Raw genomic sequence first — 23,471 nt, 5'->3', positions numbered from 1 at the left:
GCCACTCACTCAACCATCGGGACATCAGGATATCAGGTTCATCTGTGGTACGACAGGACAAGGGCAAGCCAGCATTGGATTTGTAATCATTTAATTCTGCATTTGCGGTTATGTGGCTTCAATTAATTGGACTATAAATTGCAGTCAGCCAGTCGTTTGGTTTTGGCTTTTGACAACATAATTGAAACGAGTTTCTGTAGCACCACATCCACTTCCTTTGCCACTCCTAAGCCTAAAGCTGCTTATCGACCTCATCCCCATACCCATTCCCAAAAGTTGTTGTTAATGGCAACAGCTTGCGGCTGGTAATTAAGTCACCGCTACATGTGTCTTGTTATTGCTGCTGTACTGCTGTTCTGCTGACAACATACCGACAGTGGGATAGATAATGTGAGCAAAAGTCGCTTTGGGCTGTCACGAGTTCTTGAAAAATTGATGAGCTTCCGCTGGTAATTGGGTGCGGATAAGCCGCCTCGCCCCCTAAAAGCAGAGCTAATCAGAGAACAGAGAGCAGAGAAGCGTACCTGAATGGGATTGATTTCAAATTTAAATTCAAATTCAAATTTTCGATCGCAGCAATCGATCATTCAGTTCAGTTTGATTTAATGAACCACTTGCCACTGAGTTCAAAGAACCTCTTGAAGCAGTTCATTCGAATGAAGCAGTGATCGATAACAGCATTTGGCAGCAACAACAACAAAGCGAGCAGCCGAAAAAAGTGTCGCAGATTTGGCTCGAAAGCGTGTAAATGATTTTATAAGTACGGTAAAATGTGAAACAATCACTGTTCGTGTTTGGGTTTATATAATCTAACTTTATCTAAACCCTATTATGTAGACAAATGATGATTTTCTTTTTTTTCTTTGCAGCCGCGGCTGAGACAGCAGCTTAGAACCGGCTTTTGCATATGTATGCATGCATATGCACAAGCACATGCACATGCATACGCATGTGACGTCACAAATAGAGAATGGAAAATCGAGGCTTCAGCGATGATACAAATAAGGATTACATATGTATGTGATGTCACATGGGACTTCGATTTGTCCCTTGGAACCAGAAGCACCAGGTGAGCGAGCGCCTATTTCCATAAATTGATATTTGTTCATTGCTCTGTCAACATTCTGTCATAAATATGATGGCTTGACCATCCCATCCCATCCCAGCCCGCTCCTCATCCATCATTCATCCTGCATCCATTATGCATTTCCCTTCGCATTAACTTATAGTTTTCCCTTCCGCCCCCCACGCGACCATTTCGTCCATTATCTGAGAAACCAGACCAGACCAAAATCATGAGTTAAGCAAGCCCCCAAAATGCTACGCATAAATATTTATAAACTCGAGACGAAAATGTGTGGCAAACGAGCCAAAAATCGATGGCAGCAAACGCATTTATTAGGCAGACACAGACGACAGTCGGTCCTTGTACTACCCTCTGCCCTTGCCATATGAAGGGGTATGATTGTTTTGAGTGGATTTCAGCATATTCCGCATAAGGAACGACCCGTGAGAGTATCCGGAGTCCCGGCACACTACCGCTGCAGCGATTTCCTTTCTTTCTTTCTTTCTCGTTTAAGTTGTTCTTGGCTTGTTAATATTTAAAATTCAATTTAAATTTATGTAGCCAGAAATGGCGTGTTGGGAAAAATCCAGACATGAAACGAACAGACAGACAGGCACCTGAAGTGCAGGGACAGAGAAACGTTGAGAAAATCGAAATCAAAGCGTAAGCAATTATAAAGCGACACTAAAGGAATTTTTTTTGTGGCAAAGAATATCACATGCCCTTCTGGGGATTTAGCTAAATGTAAACAGAAATGCCAAAAATAAAAAATAAAGCAGCCTCGTGGCTGGTGGCTCTCTTTCCTGGAAGGTTACACTCCAATTAGCGATGCAGTGGTTCGCGATAATTAACTGAGTGCTGGCAGAACAGAAAAAAGGAAGGGGTAGAGGAAACGAGAATTTATTGTTTCTCTGCTCAGCGTTGCGTATGCTTGGTGCTCAACCCTTGAGAGTCCTGACGTTTATGCTGACATTTGACGTTTAATGCTGCTGTTCGAGTGTTCAAGGAGAAGGACACGCCCCCCCCTCCCATTCATATTTCATTACGGGCACGGGCAGTGGCAGGGTTCAGGGGCAGCTCACCTACACCTGCGGCTTTGTTAATTTCCCCAGACAGACACATCTGTGCGAACGAAAGCAGCGTTTCTTCGCGTTTGCCAAGAAATGAAAACGAAAATGAAAACAAATAAGAATAAAGTGGGAACGGAACGGACGGAGGGAGGGAGGAACTGGAACTTCGTAGGTCAACAAACAGCAACAATTTGATTTTGTTTGCCTTGCCCTCCCGCAGGTCTGTTTGTCGATCTGTTTGTTTGCCCGAAACCGAATCCGCATCAGAATCAGAAACCCCACGAAAAAACTGTTGGTATAGGATGCCAGCGTGACACGTAAGAGATTTGCACCTGGGAATCATCTACTAATCCGCTCGCTTTCACGCCTCACATCGCCATCTCTAGAGTACTACTCTGGGAGTTCCACATTTTCACATTTCACTTAAAAAATTAACAAATTAAGCCTTGAAAAAAATACAAATGCAGCTCCATTCCCTGGAACGCGACGCGGGTTCAATGGAACATTTAACATTCAACAGTCAGCATGAAACATGAACCGTGGACTCCAGCCAGGATAATGATTCGGCTTCAATTAGACGTCGGACAGGTGAACATCGGATGGAGTTGGATGGAGTCAGTCACAGAGACCCGACCCCCATAAGCTGTCTGGATTTATATATTTTTAATTTGGTTCTCGTTTGGATTCTCGAAGGGAGAGGAGTAGTCTCGTGCGGTGTCGTGTCTGTGTCTGTGTCAGTGTCAGTGTCCTCCCTTCGACGCATTTCAATTTCAATTTACTTTTAATTATTCGCCCATTTGTTTTGCTTTTCATTTTGCACTTTTTTATTGTACAATACAATGTTTCTCTCTACTTTTTAATATAAAATAATTGCGAGAGAGAGAGAGAGAAGAGCAACAATTGGCGTGTCGCTTAAATGACTTTTGTCCTGAGTGTCTGAGTGTGTGTGGTGGGGCACAATGCGATTCAATTTGAGTGAGGGGGTGGCAGACAGGAATGGACACCACACTGACACGACCTGGCTGTGTGTTCTTTTGTTTGTTGAAATTGTTAAGCGGCAGATTCCTTTCAATTAAATTTGTTGCCATCAGGTTGTCGATTTAATTAGTCGTCGGCAGCGTCCCACCCCCGTGTATCTCTCGTGTATCCTGCCTCTTGACTTCTGGTGTATGTGTGCGGCAACAGCTTACGGACAATTTCACCTGATGGACACGGAATACGGAATACTGACAGGGAATATCCGATATCGCATTCAAAGTTTTGCCTTGATTTGAATGGGAGGCAGGGGTAAGGTGGCGGATTCATTAGAGGCACGTTATAAACTTGTAAAGGTACTCTCTTTGAGTAATATTTTGGGCACGAGTTTGTATTTTTCCAGACCTTTTCCACTTATTTTTCCCAATTATATTTCCGCTTTGTCTGTCATAATTATTTTAAGATATTTCCACTTTGTACTTAAGGTTTATTTTCCACCATTTAATTGATATATTTCAGAGATGTATTCCATGCACATTCCAGTAGTATTTGATTCCTATTATAGACATATTTAATATTTGTTTAATGCATTTCTCATTCCAATTCCATTCAAGTCTCACTAAAGTCAAATTTTAGTCGCATTTCCATCTCATTCGAATTTTTTTTCTCTATCATTTTATCTCATTCCAATCGAGTTCTTCCTACAGTCTTTCACTCTCTTAAGAGTTCCATCATTTACGAGTCATTTACTCTCCTTAAAGTCCACATTTTCTTTTTCTTTCATCTACCTAACTTTTCTATTTTTGTTGCTTTGTGAACATCTCTCAAACATTTGATGTAACATTTGATGGAATAAAGTGTTTCCCAATCTCTCAGGGTGTCCTCTTCTGATAGACCAGGATATTTTTAAACATTTGTTGGAGGAGAGTGTGCCGTGAGAGGTTGAAGGAAAGTAGAGAATGTTATTTTGATTATCTTGTAGCCAGCAATTTGTAGCCGCATTCCGTTCCGCTTTCGTTGGCGGCCAAGCACGCTGTAAATTGAGCCTAATTGGAAATTACACACCAGTTGCCATTATCATTAACGGTATTGTTCTACAACGATATGGAAACAACGAAGGGAGACAGGATGGAGTGCGATTTGAAGACCACTTTCCTATGCATTACATAAACAGATTCTGTTGAGCATTATCCTCGTCATCATCATCGCATTGCCACTCTCGTCGGACAAACAGACTGACAGACAGACAGACGGTGTGGAGCGGGTTAATATAATTAGTTTCGGTGGAAAATTGTAAACGTCAACCGCGAAATGGGTTAACACACACAAACGGACTCACACGGACACGCAGAGAATCCCTCAAACACTCACAGCATACATGGATAGCCAGGACAAGGACATTATTGCGGCCTCCTCACAAAGCTGTGAAAATCCTGCGGCCAAGGGACACACACGTGACACCGCCTCGCTCCTCGTGCCTCTCCACTACCATCTCAAAGCTGACAATCCCGAGGTATTAAAGTTTTCCACTTGCCACTCATTATGCCACAACAAACACACACACACATATACGAGCGCAGCCACAGAAGCAACTCCTTCTGGGGTCCCTGGGAAATGAAAATGAAAATTTCCCGTGCGTCAATAGACAGGAGCCGTAGTAACCCAAAGCCGCAGGATATTTCCGTTCAATATTTGTGCAATTTCCTATATTTGCGCAATAGAATTTGTTGGTGACATGTCATGCCATCACTCTTTCGATGTGCTTTTGTTCGTCGGGGGTTGTACAGCTTTTCGAAGGATTTGGGCACACAAGGAGAACCGAACTTTAAAATATCAAAAACTATCAAACACTATTTTGAAGCTGGTTGAAAAGAGTGACTGAGATCAGAGGAATTTTGTTTCAGAATTCGCTTACAAGGCATCCAAATGTTCCTCTATCTTTATATCATAACCGGATAAAAGATTCCTTTTAGAGCTCTTTGGAGTGTGCCCCCCAAAATTCTTTGATTAGAGGTTGTCACACGGGACACACGTGGAGATTCCCCCACGAAAATGATGTTCAGCTAAGTGTGAAATTATGGAAATTTTTGACTGCACTGCAGGTGTGTGTGTGAGGGGACGGGGAAGAAGGACGTGTGTTGTTTTTTAATTACCTCTTAAGCAAATTACGTATACGCCGCATTACACGCCAGTAAGTGTGTGTCTAATGCGAAGTCGTGTCTGTGTCTGTGTGTGGGGCGTGGGACATGGGACACAGAAGGTGTCATCTATTTTGATAAGATATTGCTGCCGCCAAAAGCAGGGTGTCTCCCTGTCCGGGAGAACATGTTCGCCAAGATATACTTCTATATTTAAATGTTCAGCAACATATTTATTGTGTAATATAATTACGTATATATTAAACATTGATACAGATTCCTCTTTCTGATTCCCCTCCCAGAAGCTTAACCAATGTTTTTGGCTTAATGAAATTGAATCATTTTCTACTTAAATTCAAAATGATTCTTATGAAAGTTAATTCACCAAAGAATTCCCACGAATTTCCGTAGCAAGAAAAGTCTTGGCCCTGTACAGGGTGTCGTCGTATCTGATGATAAAACGCCGCTCAATGCTATGCTCCTTGGTCGGTATAGCCTTTGGGCGTTTTCTGTGCGCGAGGACTTCGCTAATGAAGGCGGCACAAAAGTGCATTCAACTGGATGGAGATGGTGAGAAAGAGAGAGAGAGAGGGAGTGAGAGAGATCCCTTTAGGGCAAAACGGGTTGAAGGAAACTTTTTGAAGTTGCCACAAAATGGCGTTAACTTTTTAGTAAGTCACTTGATTACTGCCTCGTCTCGTCTCGTCTTTCCTTCTCCAATGAAAGGAGGTGAAAATTGCTTCAATGAAGTTCGCTTGTCGTCGGCTTGACTCTCTCTCACTCTACTTTCTCTTTCTCTCTCTTGCTGCCGTAGAGAAAGGGTTCTTCAACCCGCTTGACCTCATCTTGATTTGGGTCTGAAGTTGGAAGCTCTGCTGAAGTTGGGCGACATTTAGCGCGTAATTGAGACAATTAAATTCGCTTTGACAGTGCCAATGCCCAACCCCCCCCCCCCCCCCCCCCCCCCCAAAAAAAAGAAGAGGAAAATGGTAGGGAGAAAGAGCCCAGGGAAAAGCCAGAGAGAATTGAGGCAAATCAACAGTAAAACCCCGAAACCGAAATGAAATGTAATAAATAAGGCAAAAGCAAAAACAAAAAAAACGTGTTAAAAAAGAGAGACGAGGGAAACGAGAAAGGAAAACCCTTGAGGAATTCCAAATTAATTGAGTTCCAGAAAGAAATACATTTATCTCAAATTTCTTTGTGCTTTAATCTGTAGCCTTTGCCGTTGCCTCTTTCTCTCAGTGTAGACTCGAAAGAGATAGAGGGAGAGAGAGATAGAGAGAGAGAGACAGAGAGAAGGGTTTGACAGCAGCCGCACCTTTAAACTGTAATTAAACTTTGCATGTTTTTTTTTGTGTGTGGGTTTTCACACCTTTTTTTTTCTTTCGGCCTGCTCTTAAATCCTGAAGTTCCTGAAGTTCTCTGGCCTCCTGCCTGTTTAATATGCATTGCATTTTCCTTCAGAGAGGCTGATTCCTTGAGTCCTTTTTGCGATCCTGCCAAAGTGCATGGCATAAGGCGACGGGCAACGAAAAACCGATGACTCAATGAATTTATTATGCGGAAAGTGATATTCAAAGCACACACGCACACGCAGGACCTCCCTGAAAGAAGAAGTAGGAGCTTCTTCCTCTCGCAGGACCGCCCTGGTGGAAGTAGGAGTAGGAGGAGCTTCTTCGTCTCGTAATTGGAGCGTAATGTGTTAAGAGTTGACAGGCTCCACGTGGCATTGCCTCTAATTTGTTTGCCATCTGCCGCATCTCCACTAGACAGTATACAGTATCACTTTTCCTGTTGCATCTGTTGCATATTTCATGGCATGGCAGGGCATGGCACAGCTTTGCCCTAGAGTTTCCCTCTGCGATGTGTAGTTTATCAAGTTTTGCATGCAAATGACACCCCATCCCAATCGACAGCAAGAGGAGCAAACATCAATCAAAGACGCCTCCCATCTGCTGGGATAGGGATTGGATTTCTGTCTTCAATAAGTGGAAAGCAAAGATTTCTTTGGCTTAAAAACTGCATTCAAATAGAAATTCAAGCTCAAATAAACTCTAATATTCGAATAGCACTTTCAAAAAATCTTCGTTCGAGTAAGCCTCTTAAAAAACACAACTCTCTTCAGGTGAAATGATCTCCTCTCCCCTCTCCCCTCTCGTCCATGTTTTCCCATGTTCTCGTTGCTGTTCGATTGGTGGTCCATTAGCTGAATTTGAATAGTTTTTCACTCTTGGTTTTTCCACAATACATTCTCTTTTTTTTTCCGATGTGTGTGCTTGTATTTTTCCTTGGTTTTTGGTACTGCTGTTGCGGTGCTCGGTGCTCTTGTTGGTACTGCAAAATGCCCCAAGTGGCAGCCAATTGAACAAATATTCGCCTACGCTGGTTACACCATCCCATCAATGGCTACACCCTATAGAAATTCCCCCCTGAAACTGCAGCCTGCATGGAGAGATGCCTAAATTTCAGGTTTTTTTTTCTTTTTTCCACCAATTTGTACAGCCTTTCAGAGGGTATAATGATTTGTTATCAGATGTTTGACTGGTAACATTGGAGAGGCTATTATTTTTCAATCGGAATAGGTCAAATTGGGTTCCGATTCAGTTGGAAGAGTATTAAAAGATGAAACTTCCCCAGAACTCGATTCCATTTGGTGGAATAGATCCTCAAACAGACCGTGAGAGGTATTGAACCATGTTGAAGCCGTTTTGGTTAAAATTCCTAACTACATTTTTAGGTTTAGGGAACGACGGCAGGGTAAAAAGAGTGACTGGACAGCAGTGGCAAATCCATCAGGTATCCTATCCACTGATGGCACTGTTCCACCCCAATGGGCTGGGGGAGGATGGAGGGGCTTTCATTGTGGCGAAGTTTTTCAATTTCTACTAATCCGCGGCATGCGTATACCTCTGCTGCACAAAAAAGAAGAAAAATTACTCGGAATCGAAATGGCGGAGGAGCGGCTTCATGTACGTACGCTCTAGAGGATAAAATGTAAAAAAATAGATCAATTTCCCCACTGTTTGTCTGGCATTCTGGCGAAAGCTTAATAAAAACGTTAAACTTTGGTTTGCAAACCGGGAAACCGCATCAAAACGATAGAGGGAAACACCTACACCATCGAAACAAACCACCCAGACTATTTAGGAGGCATTCCCTATCTATTCTGTATATCTGTATTCCATGGAGGGATACTCTATGCGTTTTTATGTTAATACCTTTCCCATTCTCATTGGCTTTTTTCCAGGGTATTCAAAGCTTCGTTTCCTTGGACAAAAAGCTTCTTTTTCTTTTATTTTTCAACTGTAGACTAATATTTTTATTGGCAAAATGGATTTGTGGCAGCTTAACTTGGTTTATGGCATTTGATTGAATATATATGTATGTATGTATTCCTTCCATTTTTCGTTTCGTTTAATCTTTTCCATCATTCCTCTTCTCTTTCGTGTTCGTTTTCGCTTTCTTTCTCTCTTTTCTTTTGTGCAGTTTAATTTTCATTATAATTTCGATTTGAGGAAGTCTCGTTTTCAGTTTCATTTTTTGGGCCGCTTTAAGAGCGCTGCTCTTGTGGGCCGTAAATGTGTGATAAGAGCTCTTTAATTGCTGTATGATGATGCAGCAACAATTACGAGTCTCGAATCGATACCGTGACCCAATCCGTGGCACAGTTCTGATCGTTTTACACCGTTGTGCCCCGTCATCTTGCATTCGGTGTAACACTTGACATTGACTCCGCTCCTCCGTCTCTTACATCTCTGACATTGAAACCACAGCCGCACAATGCGGATGGCCCCCAAAAATGTTTCTGAAAATAAAACTAAAATAAATACCCAACAAACAGACAAAAAAAAGTGTAAATCTGAGAGTATTTGTAGAATGGCGGAAGGTGGACATGTCTAGAGGTAAATCTTTAAAGAAAATATTGACAGATTCTTCGCGCAATCAAATAGTGCGGAGCAAATGGGCAAACAATCGGATTGGATCACATCGCATCGCGGATCCGATCTCCAACGATCAATGACCATTGCCATGACCTAAGCCTCCCCGCATCAAACGAACCATCGAACCATCAAACCATCGAACGAACCATCGAACGAACCATGAAACCATCCAACATTCGAGCCATCAAACGGGTTTGAAGAAGCTTAGGCCAAGACGCCCAAAAATAATGAGTGTTAATGTGGGTTCGCTTCGAACTCGATTTGTTGCTAATTTTTTGTATAAATAGTTAAGCGATTTCAACAGCAGACAGCAATACGAGCAGAGCAACCCAACGCCCAACAGATTGAGCAGGTCAGAACCAGATACAAGACAGAAAAATATACAATCAAAATGGTAAGTGATACTCCTCTACTCATCGCCAGAGATACCCCAAAGGCTCAGCCTGATCTTTGGATTGATTGCAGCAAGGAGTTCGATTCGGTATTGTTTGTGCGCTGCTGCTGGCTGTGGGCGTCTCCTGTCGCTCGGTGGTGCGTCGCGACGTCTCCCATCTGCCGCTGGAGTATCTGCCGCCCGTGGTGCTACCTCCAGTGCCCAGTCGGGACTACCTGCCGCCTGTGGAGGAGCATGCTGCTACCCTGAACCATGTCCTGCAGCCACCACGTGACTATCTGCCGCCCGTGAACAATGAGTATCTTCCCCCTGTGGTGGAGGAGGAGCTCCAGGAAGCGCCCGTAGTCACAACGGAGGAGGAGATTGCTGTGGAGACCACAGCTGCACCCACCACAGAGGCGGTGACTGAAGCCCAAACCGAACCCGAACCCGAACCCGAAGCAGAGATCGTCACGGAACCTGTGGAGGTGAAGGCCCTGGAACATATCGAAGAGTCGGCCGTTCTCCTGGACGATGGCTATCACTATCGCACACCCCAGGTGGTGCCCAATCTTCTGCCCGTAAAGGAGTACCTGCCCCCCCTCGATGATAATGCAGTCGTCGAAGAGATTCCCGAACACGAAGAGGACTCCTCCGCCCTGCTGGACGATGGCTATCACTATCGTTCGGTTAAGCGTCTGCGCTTCTAGTCTTCCGTTCCGTTACCCTCTAATCGTATCTCGGATATTTTTTTTTTCCCAGTTTCCACCACGAATTTCTGTTTCTGTTGTTTAATTTTATAAAATATATATATACAAATTCCTGTCCAACCAACTGCTGTACCCTTCGTTTGAAAACGGACTAATCGATGTTGCTGCCGTGCAGAACATTTCATTTGTATTGATGACAGGAAATTAGAAAAATGTTTTCACAGAGAACAGGAGACAGGGAGACAGGGAGACATTGTTGTTGTCCTTCTGAGGACATGGCCTCCATCTTCACCTCCACGTCCATTTACCGTCCCCGCAATTGATTTGTTGCCGGTTGTGGCTGAGGGCTTTTATTGTTTTCTTTACGTGTTGCCTGTTGGCATACATTTTCATTAACCAATCTTGGGGAAAGTTTTCCTTTTCCCCCTTCACCCGTCCCCCGTTGCCCGTCAATTTCTGAGCCAGAGTTCAATAATTCAACAATTTCCAATTGGCCGTATAAATATTTGAAAAGTTTTAAATGTTATTTCCACTCGGTTTTTCAGTGTTTCTGCGGTGTGCTGTAATGGTGTTTGTTTTAAGCCTAAATATAAATGGGATTTTTATGTTTCTCCTCGTTTTCTTGGTCGTGTTGCTGTTGTTGTTGTTGAATTGCTTATGAATAATTCAACAATCACCACAAGGGAGAGCGAGAGAAAAGCGTTGTCTACTTGTACGCGCCGCAGAAAAATCCCCAATGCAACAAGTGGTTCCTGCATTCATTCATTCTCCGACGACTCTGACGACTCTGACGACTCCGACGACTGATTTCCCTCAGGGGACGAAGCCCCAAGCACAAGAATTCAAATAAAAATGTGAGCCCAAGCACCTTGTAGTGCATTGCACTCTCCAGTCGATTTTCGGGTATTCATGTTCGTTGGCGGTCCATAAATTCTGGCCAAAATCGGTTCCAAAACAAACACCTGTAAACAATTGAAAGCCAGCAAAACATTGGCGGCACGGCCCTTCGTCCAAAGTGGAATGGACTGAGTGAAAAGCTCATGGAAAAGCATGCCCGAGCTTTTCCGTCCAACATTTTGACGAGGAAAATCGTATATAAGCCGAGTGCCGAGGAAAACTCTTGTTAGTTGCGGGTTTAATATTGCCGAAAGCGAAACAGAAACCGAAAGAACTTCAGCGGAAAATGTTACAGTACGATTAGGCGGCGGGTGCGATAGAGATATTCCTCGGCCGAGGAGCAACAGTGAACAATCGGATGCAGAAGGGCAGCAAATAATCCCCATAGAGGATTTATCTTCATCTATGGATTTTTTTTTGGTCGTGAAAACCTAGTGATAAAGCAAGTGAAAGTATTCCAAAGGTGAGCATCAGAAATTGAAAATGTGATCGCGAAAATCGGTACAGAATTAAAGTTTTAATAAAGAGGATTAGAGCTTTTAATTAAATAATAGAATAGTGACATTAATTATGTTAGATTTTAAACTGTTCTTAGATTGTTCCGGAAATTATAAACAATTGATGTAAAAACAGAAAAGTTAACTACAAAAATACAAGAGATTAAAAAAAAAAGATATTATAACAAAAATAATAACAAATTCGAAAAATGTAAGCTTTCAACGTTTACAAATTTATGAACCATTGAATTAATGAATTAATTAATAATTGCGGAGAATCAGAGATTACTTATTTTATAAAACATTTATAAAAAAAAACACGACTAAAGTGGACTGCCAAAACAAAGTTGGAGACTAACCTTTAATATTTTACCCCCCCACCAAAAATGAAACAACCATAAATCTCACGAAAATATAAATCAAAATTACCATAAAGCATGTAACTCCCCCTCCCCCGCTCCGCAAAAAAGACTCCTAAGATAAAGTCTTGTATATGTAAGCAATAGAGGCTCTTGCCTTCGAGAGGTAACCACTCGAATAAATCAAAATTAAATATGAATTAAAAGCGCATTAAAATTGGGCAGCAAATTGATAAAACGTGGCCATCAACAACTGTTAGCCAATAAACGATTTATGAAGGAGGGCAAAAAGAAAGCATCAACAAACAAAAAATTTTACACACTCGATTTAGCCACAAAAACAGCCTGCTCTTCAGCCTCTCCTGTGTCTTAAATTTTAACAATTAAAATTAAATTAATTTGGCAGCATATTTGTATACATATTTGCTGAACAACGAAAATAAAATCTGTGTCGTTGCTTCGTGTACGAGTATTTTGCAACCGTCATTCCCCCTTTTTCAAACCAAAAGACAACAAAATGTTGACTTAGCAAATTCCATGGGATTTCCATTCTTTATTCACACACACAATCACACACATATGCAAAATCAACTGCATTTTCAGTTTTCCCCCCTCAAAAGGGAAAAACTCTCTAGGCTGCTGTTTGGCATTTGTTGCTCTGTTGCTCTGGCGTTTTGTCACTTTGTTGTCGGCGGCCCACAACAGAACAGAACAGAACACAAAAGTTTATTAATAAAACGTTTTCACTAACAAAGCACAAAAATGATAAAATAAACGCGTTGCGGAGTGAACTCTGCCGGTGGCAGGGGGACGCCAGTGGCAGGATGGGCGAAAGAGTCAGTGGTTGGGTTGGGTGGTTGCAGGGTTTCATCGGGGGACATTTAATAAACGGGGAATTTCATTGTTCGCGGCATTGAATTGGTTTCGACAGAGGTATACTAGAATTAGGTATCACTAATGGGTGTGCATCTATGTATCTCTTTTAAAATGCAAACCTTCCGAAGGAATCTTAAGTGATTATTTTTGATATTCTGATATATTTTCTTTTCTAATATTTTAGAGAAAAAAAGAAGCTCAAAGACCCGCAGATCTACAGCTTGTGGTAGTTTTTATGAATGATTTTAAATCATTTTAAAACCATTTCAATCCATTTCCAAGGATCTCTCAAGTCACTTTCATAATGGGTTCCATTTCGGCCTATTAATTGGAATTTAATGGACCTTAGGAGTAATTTTCCTCTTTACTTCACTCATTTTTCTTACTCTGTCTACCATTGTATTCCACGTATTGATGGGTACCGGCCTTGTCGATACCTTATGCTCCTCTCTGTAAGAATTATGTGTCTATATGGCCGTGTATGTGTGTGTATGGTGTGTGTGTGTGTATTCGTGTGTTTGGCACGCTTTTTGTGTTTATTAATAACAAAGTAATCAGACATTGTAATCTCCTCCCGCAAAAGCGTATTACAGCAGTAATAACAATGGCAAAATGGAAGGTACCCCCTTCCCTTTCTGCCTGTCTCTCTCTGTCTCTCTGATATTCTCTCATTCATTTGGCGATTTCAATGCGGGTTTATCTTTGCCGCTTGGCTGTCTTCACGGGGCTGCATCCTTGAATCCCTGATTCATTGTTGTTCCTGCGCCTCAGCGCCGAACACGCTTCCGGCTCAAGTGGCAGCAGCGGCGAGCAGCAACAGTGGTGTGGCCTCAGTGGCAGTGGCAGTGGCAGTGGCAGCAACATAATCATCAGCAAAGGCTTTATAACCTCCTTCGAGTATACATATATCTATATCTATAATGGCGTGTATTTGTTTTTGTTAGTATTATTCTTATTATTTCAATGTATTTTCTATAGATACATATGTATGTACATATATATTCCGTTGTATCTCTTTTTTTTTCACTCTTATGTTTTTATTATTTTCTAATTTTGCGCTTCATTTACCCGAGAATTATTTTTTGTTTTGTTTCCTATAGCCGGTAATCGAAAGGGTATTTAATAGGGTAGGTTCAATAAAGGACCCACTCCCTTTATTGAAAACATGAAAAGGGAAAAGAGGTTGTCGCACTCTAAAGTATAAAGATCCTAGAATACACAGATCCGTTTCCATAGACTTTGGCCGCTATTAAAGCTAGATTTAATACTTCTGCAATAGCCACAAAAACTCAAAAATTTTCTTACCAGAAACTTGAGAAAACTTTGTGGAATTCGTAAATTTCAAGATACGAAGCTTTATTTTGGTAGAGTCATGTATAAAGATATTATCTAGCTATTGACTAAAAATCATCATAAAAGAATAAACATTGCGGCCAGAAGAAAGATTGTTTTATCATATACATATGTCTTCTAATTGAAAGAGATCCTTCGTCTCCTTCGAAAAGTAGAGTATACTCCTGTCGGTGAGCTCATCCACAGGATTTTCTTTTGGTATTTGATTTTGTTTTCGCTTTTATTACGAGTATTCTTCTGTTTTTCTAATTTGACTTTCGCTGGGCGCTGATTTGTGCTTCAAAGCCGTTGACTGATTGGGATTTCAGTTGATGGAGGGCAGGCAGAGGCAGAGGTGGAGGCGGACAGGACCTGCGAGGATTGGGAGCATGGATTTCAGGAAGGATACATCAGGGCGGGGCAGGGCAGGGCAGGGTAGGAGGCAGTGGGCATGTGGCATAGGGCAGGTCCTATTGATGACTCGATGGCGTGTGCTTATGGCTCTCAATCATTTTGTTTGCTTCTTGTTTTTTATGTGATACAATTCCTATTCGACTCCACTCCACCTATGGAATGGCAGAGCAATTTCTGTTTTGTTTTGCCAATTTGCCGCCCATTTTGTATGCAAATTGGCAAGCATTTGGTGTCAGTCTTGACACGCTCTGTCCTTAGTATCCTTCCGTATATCCTGTCCTCCATTCTACCCCCCCCCCCCCCCGCACCCCCCCAACACCACCCCACCCCCCTTACCTTTTTCAGTGGGTCAAAGTAATAAAAGCAACAAATTAATTTGATTTGTTTGCAGCTTTGATTTGCAGCGCCCAATTGCCTTTCGCCAATTACTGGGAACCGCTTTTCAAATTTCTTTTTTTGCGTATACGCCACGTGAAATCTATCATCTATCAGGGGAATGTTTCTGCTTAAATATTTAATGAAAACAGCGCAAATTATTGGTTGCATTCCGCATTTAATTGATGCCCATAAAAACCTATGAAAAAAATCATTGAAGAGCCTCCAATGAATACAAGAAAAATTGTATGAATGAATCAGAGGTGATCTTTTGTTTATGCTTTTGTTAATCATACCAAAAGTAGTACACATATCGAACCATCAATATAAATTCAATGTTTTAAGAAAAATTTTATGGCCAAGACTAGTATTTGCCATTTTTCATTGAAGAAATGTGCATTTATTTCCAATATTTATAGGACTACAAATCAAATGAAGGTCTATATGGATTCTAGCATTCATTTTGAATGTTCTGAACCAGATTTTATTGAAATTATCTGTGAGACATTGCTGTTACTATACGTATGGAAGTTCTTTCCAGTTTCTAAAGTCTTCTTCCGCTTCGTAACACTTCAGTCATATACCCATTTTCCATTTTCCACCACGAAACTTTGTCAGATGCTTTTCCTTTTCCCCGTTCCTTTTTTTGTGTTTTTGTGTTTTTGTGGCTATCACGTTTTAAAGACCCTTCTGCATAAAAAAAGGGAACCGTCAACCAACTGAAAATCTGACTCGGAGCAACGAGGGCGGGACAACAACAAATCTGTGTTTAATTTGAATTTTCCCTTTGCCACTGTTCGTGTGTGTGTGTGTGTGTGGAAAAAGAAAGTTTTTACACAGTTTATTTGCCAGGACCTTTTCCTTTATAAAGAAAATAAAATGCCAGTGAAAGGGATTCGAAGGAGCAGAAGCAGAAGGAGGAAAGGCAGAGGCAGAGTCAGAGTCAGCGACTGGCGATGTAAAAAATAAAATTTACAATAATTATTTAAAATATTTCTCCCTTAAACGGGGATTTCATTTAACATGCAACGGGAAAAAAGGAAATGAAGAAAAGAAAAGCAAAAGAAAACGTTTAAAGTTCAAAAGTTCATAGGGGAAAACAAAAGAAAAACGAAAACGAACAAAAAACACCGTGAAAACATTCCTCAGATGTTGTTCTTTAATGCATACGAAATTATCAAATAAATTATCATCAGCAGAAGAGCAACAAAGCGACGACAACAAACATTGTAATCAGAGAGAAAGAAAGACCGAACTCGTAGAGAGAAAAGTGAGAGACAAGAAGGTGGAAAAAGCCTGAGAAAAGCCTGAGAAAAGAAGGAGCTACAATTTTCCTAAGAAAACACCAATCAGTTTTTAGTATTACTTCAAGTAGTATTCCTTCCCGTCCCACGCGCAGGTATGTAAAAATTAAAAAAAGTAAATTCTCATTTTCCATACTTTCCATACCAGAGGGTAGAGCGATTTGGATAGAGGAAAACTAAGTACACGAAATATGTCGATAGGATGTCTGTGGATTCATCCTGTCTGTCTGTTCATATGTGCCAGAGGAACCTTTATAGTTTCATATATACATACATACTTTCATAGCGCATTGGCTGAATAATCGAAAAGAAGAATCAGAAAATATAAAGTAGGGAGCTCTTTGGGGGCTGGAGTACCAAAGGCTCATTTACTATTAAAAAATGTATTTCATTTCATTCAAATCCGATTCAAATTTCATCAAAATCCGAACAAATAACTTAATTATTTAATCATATTAGACATCTATGTCCAAAGGGGAGAGGTTGTAGTGTTCTGGCAATGGGGTGGGGTGGAAAGGCTCCACTACTACACAAAAAGCCACTGAAGCTTTTCCTGCGCTCCATTTGACTTCTCTTTCTACTTTAATTTTAGTTTATTCCTCACTTTTTTTTCCTCTGCTTATATCCCCTTCTAAACACGCCCCCACCCCCCTGTGGTTCTGCTGTCAGTGAGAGAGAGAGAGAGAGGAACGAAGGGGAGGGCAGAGTGCAGTGCACTGTTGGCTTTTGGTTAATTTACATTTCCGCAACGCTACGCTTTGCTACGTGGCGTATGCGTAATATATGAATTTTTGTGAATTATTAAGTATACGTAATGAGATAGTAAATTTGTTTGGCAGTAACACACAGCACCACCACCCCGCTACAGCGCTCATTCCAGTGCTCATTCGTGTGGTTAGTGTCAGAGCATGAAAATTGCATGCGTTTCCACATTCCACAGGAATACAGGAATACAGGGAGACTCCTGTGGTAGTGGAGAGTGCTGCGGTGTGGTGTGGTGTGTGGTGCGAGCCCAGCAATTAGTTAAACACAAAAGTTTATGAAGCATTCGTAAGAGAGAGAGAGAGAGAGGGGCTTTCTCCTGGAGTTTCTGCCTCTTCCTGTTGTAGGCTGTACTTCCTATTCCGCATGACTTTTGTGGCTCATAGGCTCTGCTCTTGCTGTGCTTGGTCCTGTTCGCTGGTGCCTGGTATTAAAAGGGGATTTATGCTGGCTCATCAGGCTTATGGACCTTATGGTCTACTCTCAACCTCACGGCGAAGAGTCAGGTTCCATAAATTCTGTTTTACTAAGAAAAACTTTTGGGCAACTAAATGCCAAAAGATGGCCGCAAAAAGTTTCCCAAGATCGGAACAAAACTTTCTGGATTACAGGTAGTTTATAATTGTACTTTCGGTCTGTGGATGAACGCATATTTTTAGAAATTTAATGGCTCAAAGGCAAATTAAAATATAATTTAGTTTAGGTCAACAAAAAATAAGTTGTACAAGTCTTGGGTAAATTTCCAAGAAGGTCCTTTTTGTGGAGCAAAAGTTTTTGGGCCGGAAAGTGAGTTTACATTTCGCAATTTAAGTGAAATTGAATTGCTGTTGGAATATGCTTTGTATGTTTGTGTCTTTGTGTCTGTCTATAACACGTCGCTGTTGGTGTGTACCTTTGACATTCTCTATCGACTGGTATTCCATCTAATCTATGCCTAATTTGTGTGAACACGTTACTAATTAGCCAGAATGTCATTAAGGCAATGCTTTGAGCATATTTACTCCGGCATCAATTCATTAGATATCCATGTCCAGCATTGGGGATACCCTCTCTAAGGGGTATGCTAAGTGCGGAAGGCACTTTGTCAGGTCAAACCCATATCCCATGTTTGTTACCCTTCTCTGATGGAACATTTAAAGAGAATTTGTCTGGAAATAGTCCTATACTACATCTCTCGAGCTGTCAAAAGGGTATACCAATCTCTGCTTACTATTCAATTTTATTGCCAGACATTTATCCAAATATTTATCTATTCAAATGTATCCACAGATGCTGTATATATCTGAGGGGCATCTTTAATTAGTAATTGAATATGCGTACGGGGAACTGGGAATACATATATCGTATTTTGATCCTTTAAAAGCCAAATCCAATCAGCTGTTGAGCGTGTTAATTTATTCATGGAATTGTTTTCCTTGGCTCTGCTCTCCCGCTGACTGCTTACTGCCCAGTGGCCGTCTCTGCTGTCTCTGCTCTGCCCCGAACTATCTTTCTGGAGTCCTGATTAGTGGAATCCTCTTTTGTTTGCAGTCCACGCACGCATTCAATGGAAACTTCTACGAACAGGACCAGAATCCGCCTCCCACTCCTTACAGAGGGTAAGCACTAGGTTCAATATGTTTGCTGCTGTTGCTGCTTCTGCTGCTGATGATGCCTTTCATTTTTCTAATCCGAGAGCGTTCTGGTTCTGGATCTGGCTTAATTCTCTGGGCCATCCCTTTGACACATGAGATGGAACCACCTAGATACTGACTCTCAGAAGGGGGAGGAGTCCTTGAACCCCGTGACATACCGTACTTTGTTGCCTCGCTCGAAAAGGGAAAGAATTCAAGTTCAACTCAATTACTTTACTTTTGTCTCAAAAACGAGTATAGTACTACTCTTCTTTATGGGCCACTGCACAGCCACCGGGTGGGAGAAGGGGGCAATCGAGGGACTTTCCCCGCCACCTTTCCCTTCCCTTCTGATGTTGCGAGTATAACAATTATTTCGCTGCGGCTTTTCCGGTTGCCAATTTAAACAGAAAAGAGCACAGCATTTTCCGAACAATGAACTGAAAACTGAAAATGATTTTCTGTTTACTCGGCGATTGTCCATGAAAATATTTTGCACAAATACACAACGAAAAATCAGTATATATATCAACAAATATATGCCCAAGTATCTGCATATCTGTACAAGTATCTGTAGATATATATACAAACATATATCTACACCCATATGTGCATACATATAAACAATCATAAACTTCGTGCTTTATGTGCTGTCCGACATCGACATCGAGCATCGACAAAATGCATTCAAAACGAAATTCGCATCGAAATTTTCGACTTTTCGCTTCGAATGCAATTCTCTTCGAGTGTATGTGTGCGTGCGAGTATCTGTCTGTGCGCGGCAGTTTAGTGAACTGGAAAAAAACGAAAGGAAAAGAATATTTAAAATCATTGAGTGCCTAAAAACAATGCAAGCCAGGGAGATCAAGTGGCAAAGTACTTGAAAAGCTGTTGAAAACTAAGTGGAAAATGGAAATTCTTGAGGGTTTCCTAGATAGGCGGAGTCCATACTTCCTTAATGAAAGGAGACTATGAATATAAAATGGAATATGGTCTCTTGAATGGTCTCTTAAGTGTTGAAGAAAGTCTTGAGAGAGGAATCTCCCTAAAAGTAGGCAACATATTTGATTTTATTTTCTATATAGACAGTGTTTTAGACAATTTAGAAATGAATTCTCAATTAAGCCTTAATTTAATAGGCTTAGTGCTTCAATCAGTCAATCATTATAGTTGGATGGAATTGATTTTTGTGGATTCACGTGTTAGTTTTGATTCCTATAGCCATCCCGTGGTGCATAACTGATCTGTAATAAAGTCCTATGTTTGCAAAGAAACCTTTTATGGAGCTGCTACCCCTTTGAAAACCCTATTTATGCACCACACTTTGCTTCTTGGAATCAACTCCATTTAAGATTCTGTCATTTCACAGATTTCCCCATTCAGTGGCCTACAAGTGACAGCTGGCGTGTGTAGTTTTATGGGCCACAAAGCTCATCAAAATCAATGTTTAGAGGGCAACCTTGCCACATGTGAGGGCCAGGCCAGGCCAGGCCAGGACATTGAAGGCGAAGGTCTCGTCCTGGCGTGGCCTGGCCGTCTGCCAAATCAGCACTTGACATTGCCCAGTGAGCAGCCCCTCTCTCGGAGAGCATCAGATGGACACCAGGATGCCCCAAAAAAACGGATGGTATGATGTGGCAAGGGGCGTCTAATGAAATTGCAAGCAAGACACAAACAATGCAAGGGGTTAAGCAGGAGCCGGGTCAGGGATGACTCTGAGTGAACCACATAGTAAATATGCAAAAGGGCATGGAAATATCTGAGGGATCAGAGAGGGCTAACGTCACCAAGTCGTATTGGCCTGGAAGCTAGGAGCCAAGGGGGCTAAGAGCTACAAGCCACAAGGAGGCACTGGGGGCACTGGAGGTAGATGGGGAGTACACGGGTATACTGGCAACGCAACGCAACGTAACGCACAAGGGAGAAGGGATAAAGAGTAACGGATAATGGACTTAAAATAAACAAAAAACCAACGGCAAACGGAACAACAGCTAGTAAAGAAGGCAAGCGAACAAAACAGAGCAGAAGAGAGTAAGAGAAGAGAAGAGAAAGGGCTAAGGGATGTACCCAGCAACCCAAGTGGAAGGGAGAGCTATGACAGCCTGATGGAAATGCGGTGGAGCTCCCTGAGTCTTAAATCATCTCAATCTTAATACAATCTTAAGTCGAATATAGAGCATAGTTACTTTGAAAATGGTTTCCGGAATACTTTCTTTAACCCAAGTAAAATCCATTGGAGGGGAAGAAGCATTGAAAAGAGTACTGAGTATTTGATAGTTGATCACTTCTCCTGGGCTGTTGTTTCAAAGCACATGAACAACAATGAAGGCTATGGACCACCAGGGCCATAAACAGGGGAGAATGAAGGGGTGGGCAGTGAAAAAGGAAGCCAGAGATAGCATCTGGTTAAGGTAGGGCAGCGGATGTTGGCATTTCTCCGCTTGGTTTGGTTAACTTGGATCATGTCACAAATTAGTAAGTCATTTTGTCATTTTGTTTACCCAGTTAGCTGCCTTAAAGTCCGTCCGATGCTTTGTGCTCCCGTAAACGGCTTCTTCTGTTTCAAAATAAATCTGATGTTGCTGCCAGAATTTACCTCTGCCCTCTGGGAGCCCCGCCATTGCCGGTTTTGCTTGAGTTTTATTAGGATGCTCTCCATTTTCGGCTCTATTGCCCTCAATATATCGGCCATGCCATATTCTGGTCTCATATTTCATCCGACAAGTGCTCGTACGAGTACGAGTTTGAGTGTTTGTTCTGTCTGGCATTTTGGGGCTTTTGGGTTTTGTGTGTTTCGATTTTTGGCTCTTTGTTGGATTTTTGTCTTAGGACATTTATGGGCTAAACAAATTTCGGCTCCTTGTGCCCAGCTGCCGGGATGCCAGTTTTCTTTACAGCTCGCATCAATTATGAATGTTATTTAGTACATATCTCTTTCTATATTTGTTCTATCTCTTTTTGTTGTTGTTTTTGATGGACTTGGGTTATTCATAGATTGGCCCTTGGGCCATTTATGTACTGCACTGGGAAATCTCTACTGTAAACACTCTAATGTCAGTGTATCCCCGAGTCGACTAATCGCCTCTGCATTTAAAACGAGTTGAATGAACAGTTGTTCTGCTTATCTTTCCCTCTTTCTGCCCGTGGGCTAACGAAAAGCTTTCAGGGCTCACGTTTGTGCATGTTTGCTCATGTTCACTGTCAGGGTCCGAATTTTTGTTGGAAGGCGCATTCCTCTATCTGTATCACACCTACACACGCACCACTTATTTATCTCGCCCCACCCTCTTCTATTTGCTAATGAATTCGTTTCCAATGCAAATTTCCTTTCGAAAAACACCTCAACGCGTCAAATGAAATGCAAACAGTATACAAAATACCAAAAGATGATGATGCGTAAACAAAAAACAGCAGAGACCAAAAAGCCAACAAAAACAAGGCACATTAAATAGAGGGTGAGCCAGTACGAGCGGGCAGACACTTGGAGCAGAAGGCAGATCGCGATGGCACTAGAGCATGCAAATGCAGACGTGAGCATAGAGCTCGAGACTGCAACACCTTATAGAGCACACACCTTGGCAGTGAAGAGCAGAAGAGCGGCGGAAAAACACATGGCAGCATTAATGTTTCTCTGCTTCTAAAAATATACAAATGCATAAGGAGAAGCAGGGAGTGGGGCTTGTACGCGAGGGTGTGAGCGTGAGAGGCCAACTATATTTACCGTAAATACCTGGCGTGGGAATGGGAATGGCAAGCGAGTGAGAGATGAGAGGATTAATGCAAAATGCTAGCAGCTGTTCTGTGTTGTTGCCCGCTTAATGAATGAATATGCATGAGAATCACTCCCACTCCCGCTCCTCTCTGACTCGCTAGGCTTCCCAATCAAGGTACCCCCATGTACATTAAGTAAAGGGCAGGGCTCTGCGTTCTTCCTCGGCTCGCCGAAGTAAAGTTCTGAACAGCAACCGAAACAGAAAAGATTTGTGTGCCGAATAGAAGAGCACTGCCTCACCTTCTGTTCAATATATCTTCCCGATTCGCTCATAAAGTATTCCTATCTCCACTCCATTTACACATGTCGCCGCCTGGAGGGGCTGGAGGGCGAGCAGCTAGCAGCAAGCAGCGAGCAGCGAGAAGGTCGCATTGGCAGTTCTCCCCTCATTAATTTGCTTCGCTTATCAATTTTTTGTTGTGTTTTTCGATTACCTTCGTCTTTTTTGTTTGTGCTGACAAAAAGTTTATCCTGCTGTTGCTGTTGTTCTTTTTGCTGGCACAATATTTGCCAGACCATTAGCGCCATTAACATAATGAATTGCCATTGAACTGGTGGGGATATTGAACATTAGATGGAACCACGAACCAGAAACGATCCACAAACGAACCAGAAACGAACCAGAATCGAACCGAATCGAATTGAAGCTCTTCTTTCGTTGTTTGCTTGCCTTTTACCTGGAGAGCCGTGCAAATATGGTGGGACTGGGGCTGTGGCTGCAGAACGGATTGCTAACATTGATTTATAAGTGATTTTGTTGTTTGGGAGCTATATAAGGGTTTTGGCATATGAGAACTGGCATCAGTTGCGACATTTTCCAGCCGGAACGAAAATACAAGTTCCCAGGCATGGCCGACTCCCACTGATGCTTGGCAGCTATATACATACATACATATCTTCTGCTTACCCAACCAATTGTGAAAAGAATATCCAAAATTCAAATACCATGCATTCCATTATCTAACAATGATAAATTTGTTTCTCCAGCTAAGAG

The 23,471-nt window shown here is 41.9% G+C and overlaps 2 protein-coding genes across 4 annotated transcripts in view; both read left to right on the top strand.

Moving 5' to 3' along the window:
• Nucleotides 1-678: 678 nt before the first annotated feature.
• LOC4812569 (uncharacterized) lies at nt 679-10,380 on the top strand. The gene is made up of 4 exons (XM_001352550.4): nt 679-760; nt 870-1,069; nt 9,481-9,587; nt 9,659-10,380. Exons 2-4 carry the CDS (start codon nt 1,015-1,017, stop codon nt 10,274-10,276), a joined length of 780 nt encoding a protein of 259 aa, XP_001352586.3. The 5' UTR covers nt 679-760; nt 870-1,014; the 3' UTR covers nt 10,277-10,380.
• A 995-nt stretch (nt 10,381-11,375) lies between these two features.
• LOC6900031 (adenylate cyclase type 5) overlaps nt 11,376-23,471 on the top strand; it is a 38,503-nt gene continuing 26,407 nt past the window's right edge. Inside the window, exons 1-2 of one of the 3 annotated variants that reach the window (XM_033384444.1) lie at nt 11,376-11,636; nt 16,226-16,425. The gene's annotated coding sequence lies outside the window, so the exon portion shown is untranslated. Of the gene's footprint in view, nt 11,637-16,222; nt 16,426-23,471 lie in introns of all 3 variants that reach the window. The other 2 variants (XM_015188218.2, XM_002135359.3) reach the window with 2 other exon arrangements.

This window comes from Drosophila pseudoobscura, chromosome X (assembly GCF_009870125.1).
Source record: "Drosophila pseudoobscura strain MV-25-SWS-2005 chromosome X, UCI_Dpse_MV25, whole genome shotgun sequence".
Lineage (NCBI taxonomy): Eukaryota > Metazoa > Arthropoda > Insecta > Diptera > Drosophilidae > Drosophila > Drosophila pseudoobscura.
The sequence above is the reverse complement of the archived record's forward strand: the minus strand, read 5'-3'. Positions and strand labels throughout refer to the sequence as shown.

Coding starts and splice junctions, on each gene's coding strand:
- LOC4812569 (XM_001352550.4), top strand. CDS start 1,015: ATGTATGTGATGTCACATGGGACTTCGATTTGTCCCTTGGAACCAGAA. Junction 1,070..9,480: donor CTTGGAACCAGAAGCACCAG/GTGAGCGAGCGC, acceptor TTGTATAAATAG/TTAAGCGATTTCAACAGCAG. Junction 9,588..9,658: donor AAAAATATACAATCAAAATG/GTAAGTGATACT, acceptor GATTGATTGCAG/CAAGGAGTTCGATTCGGTAT.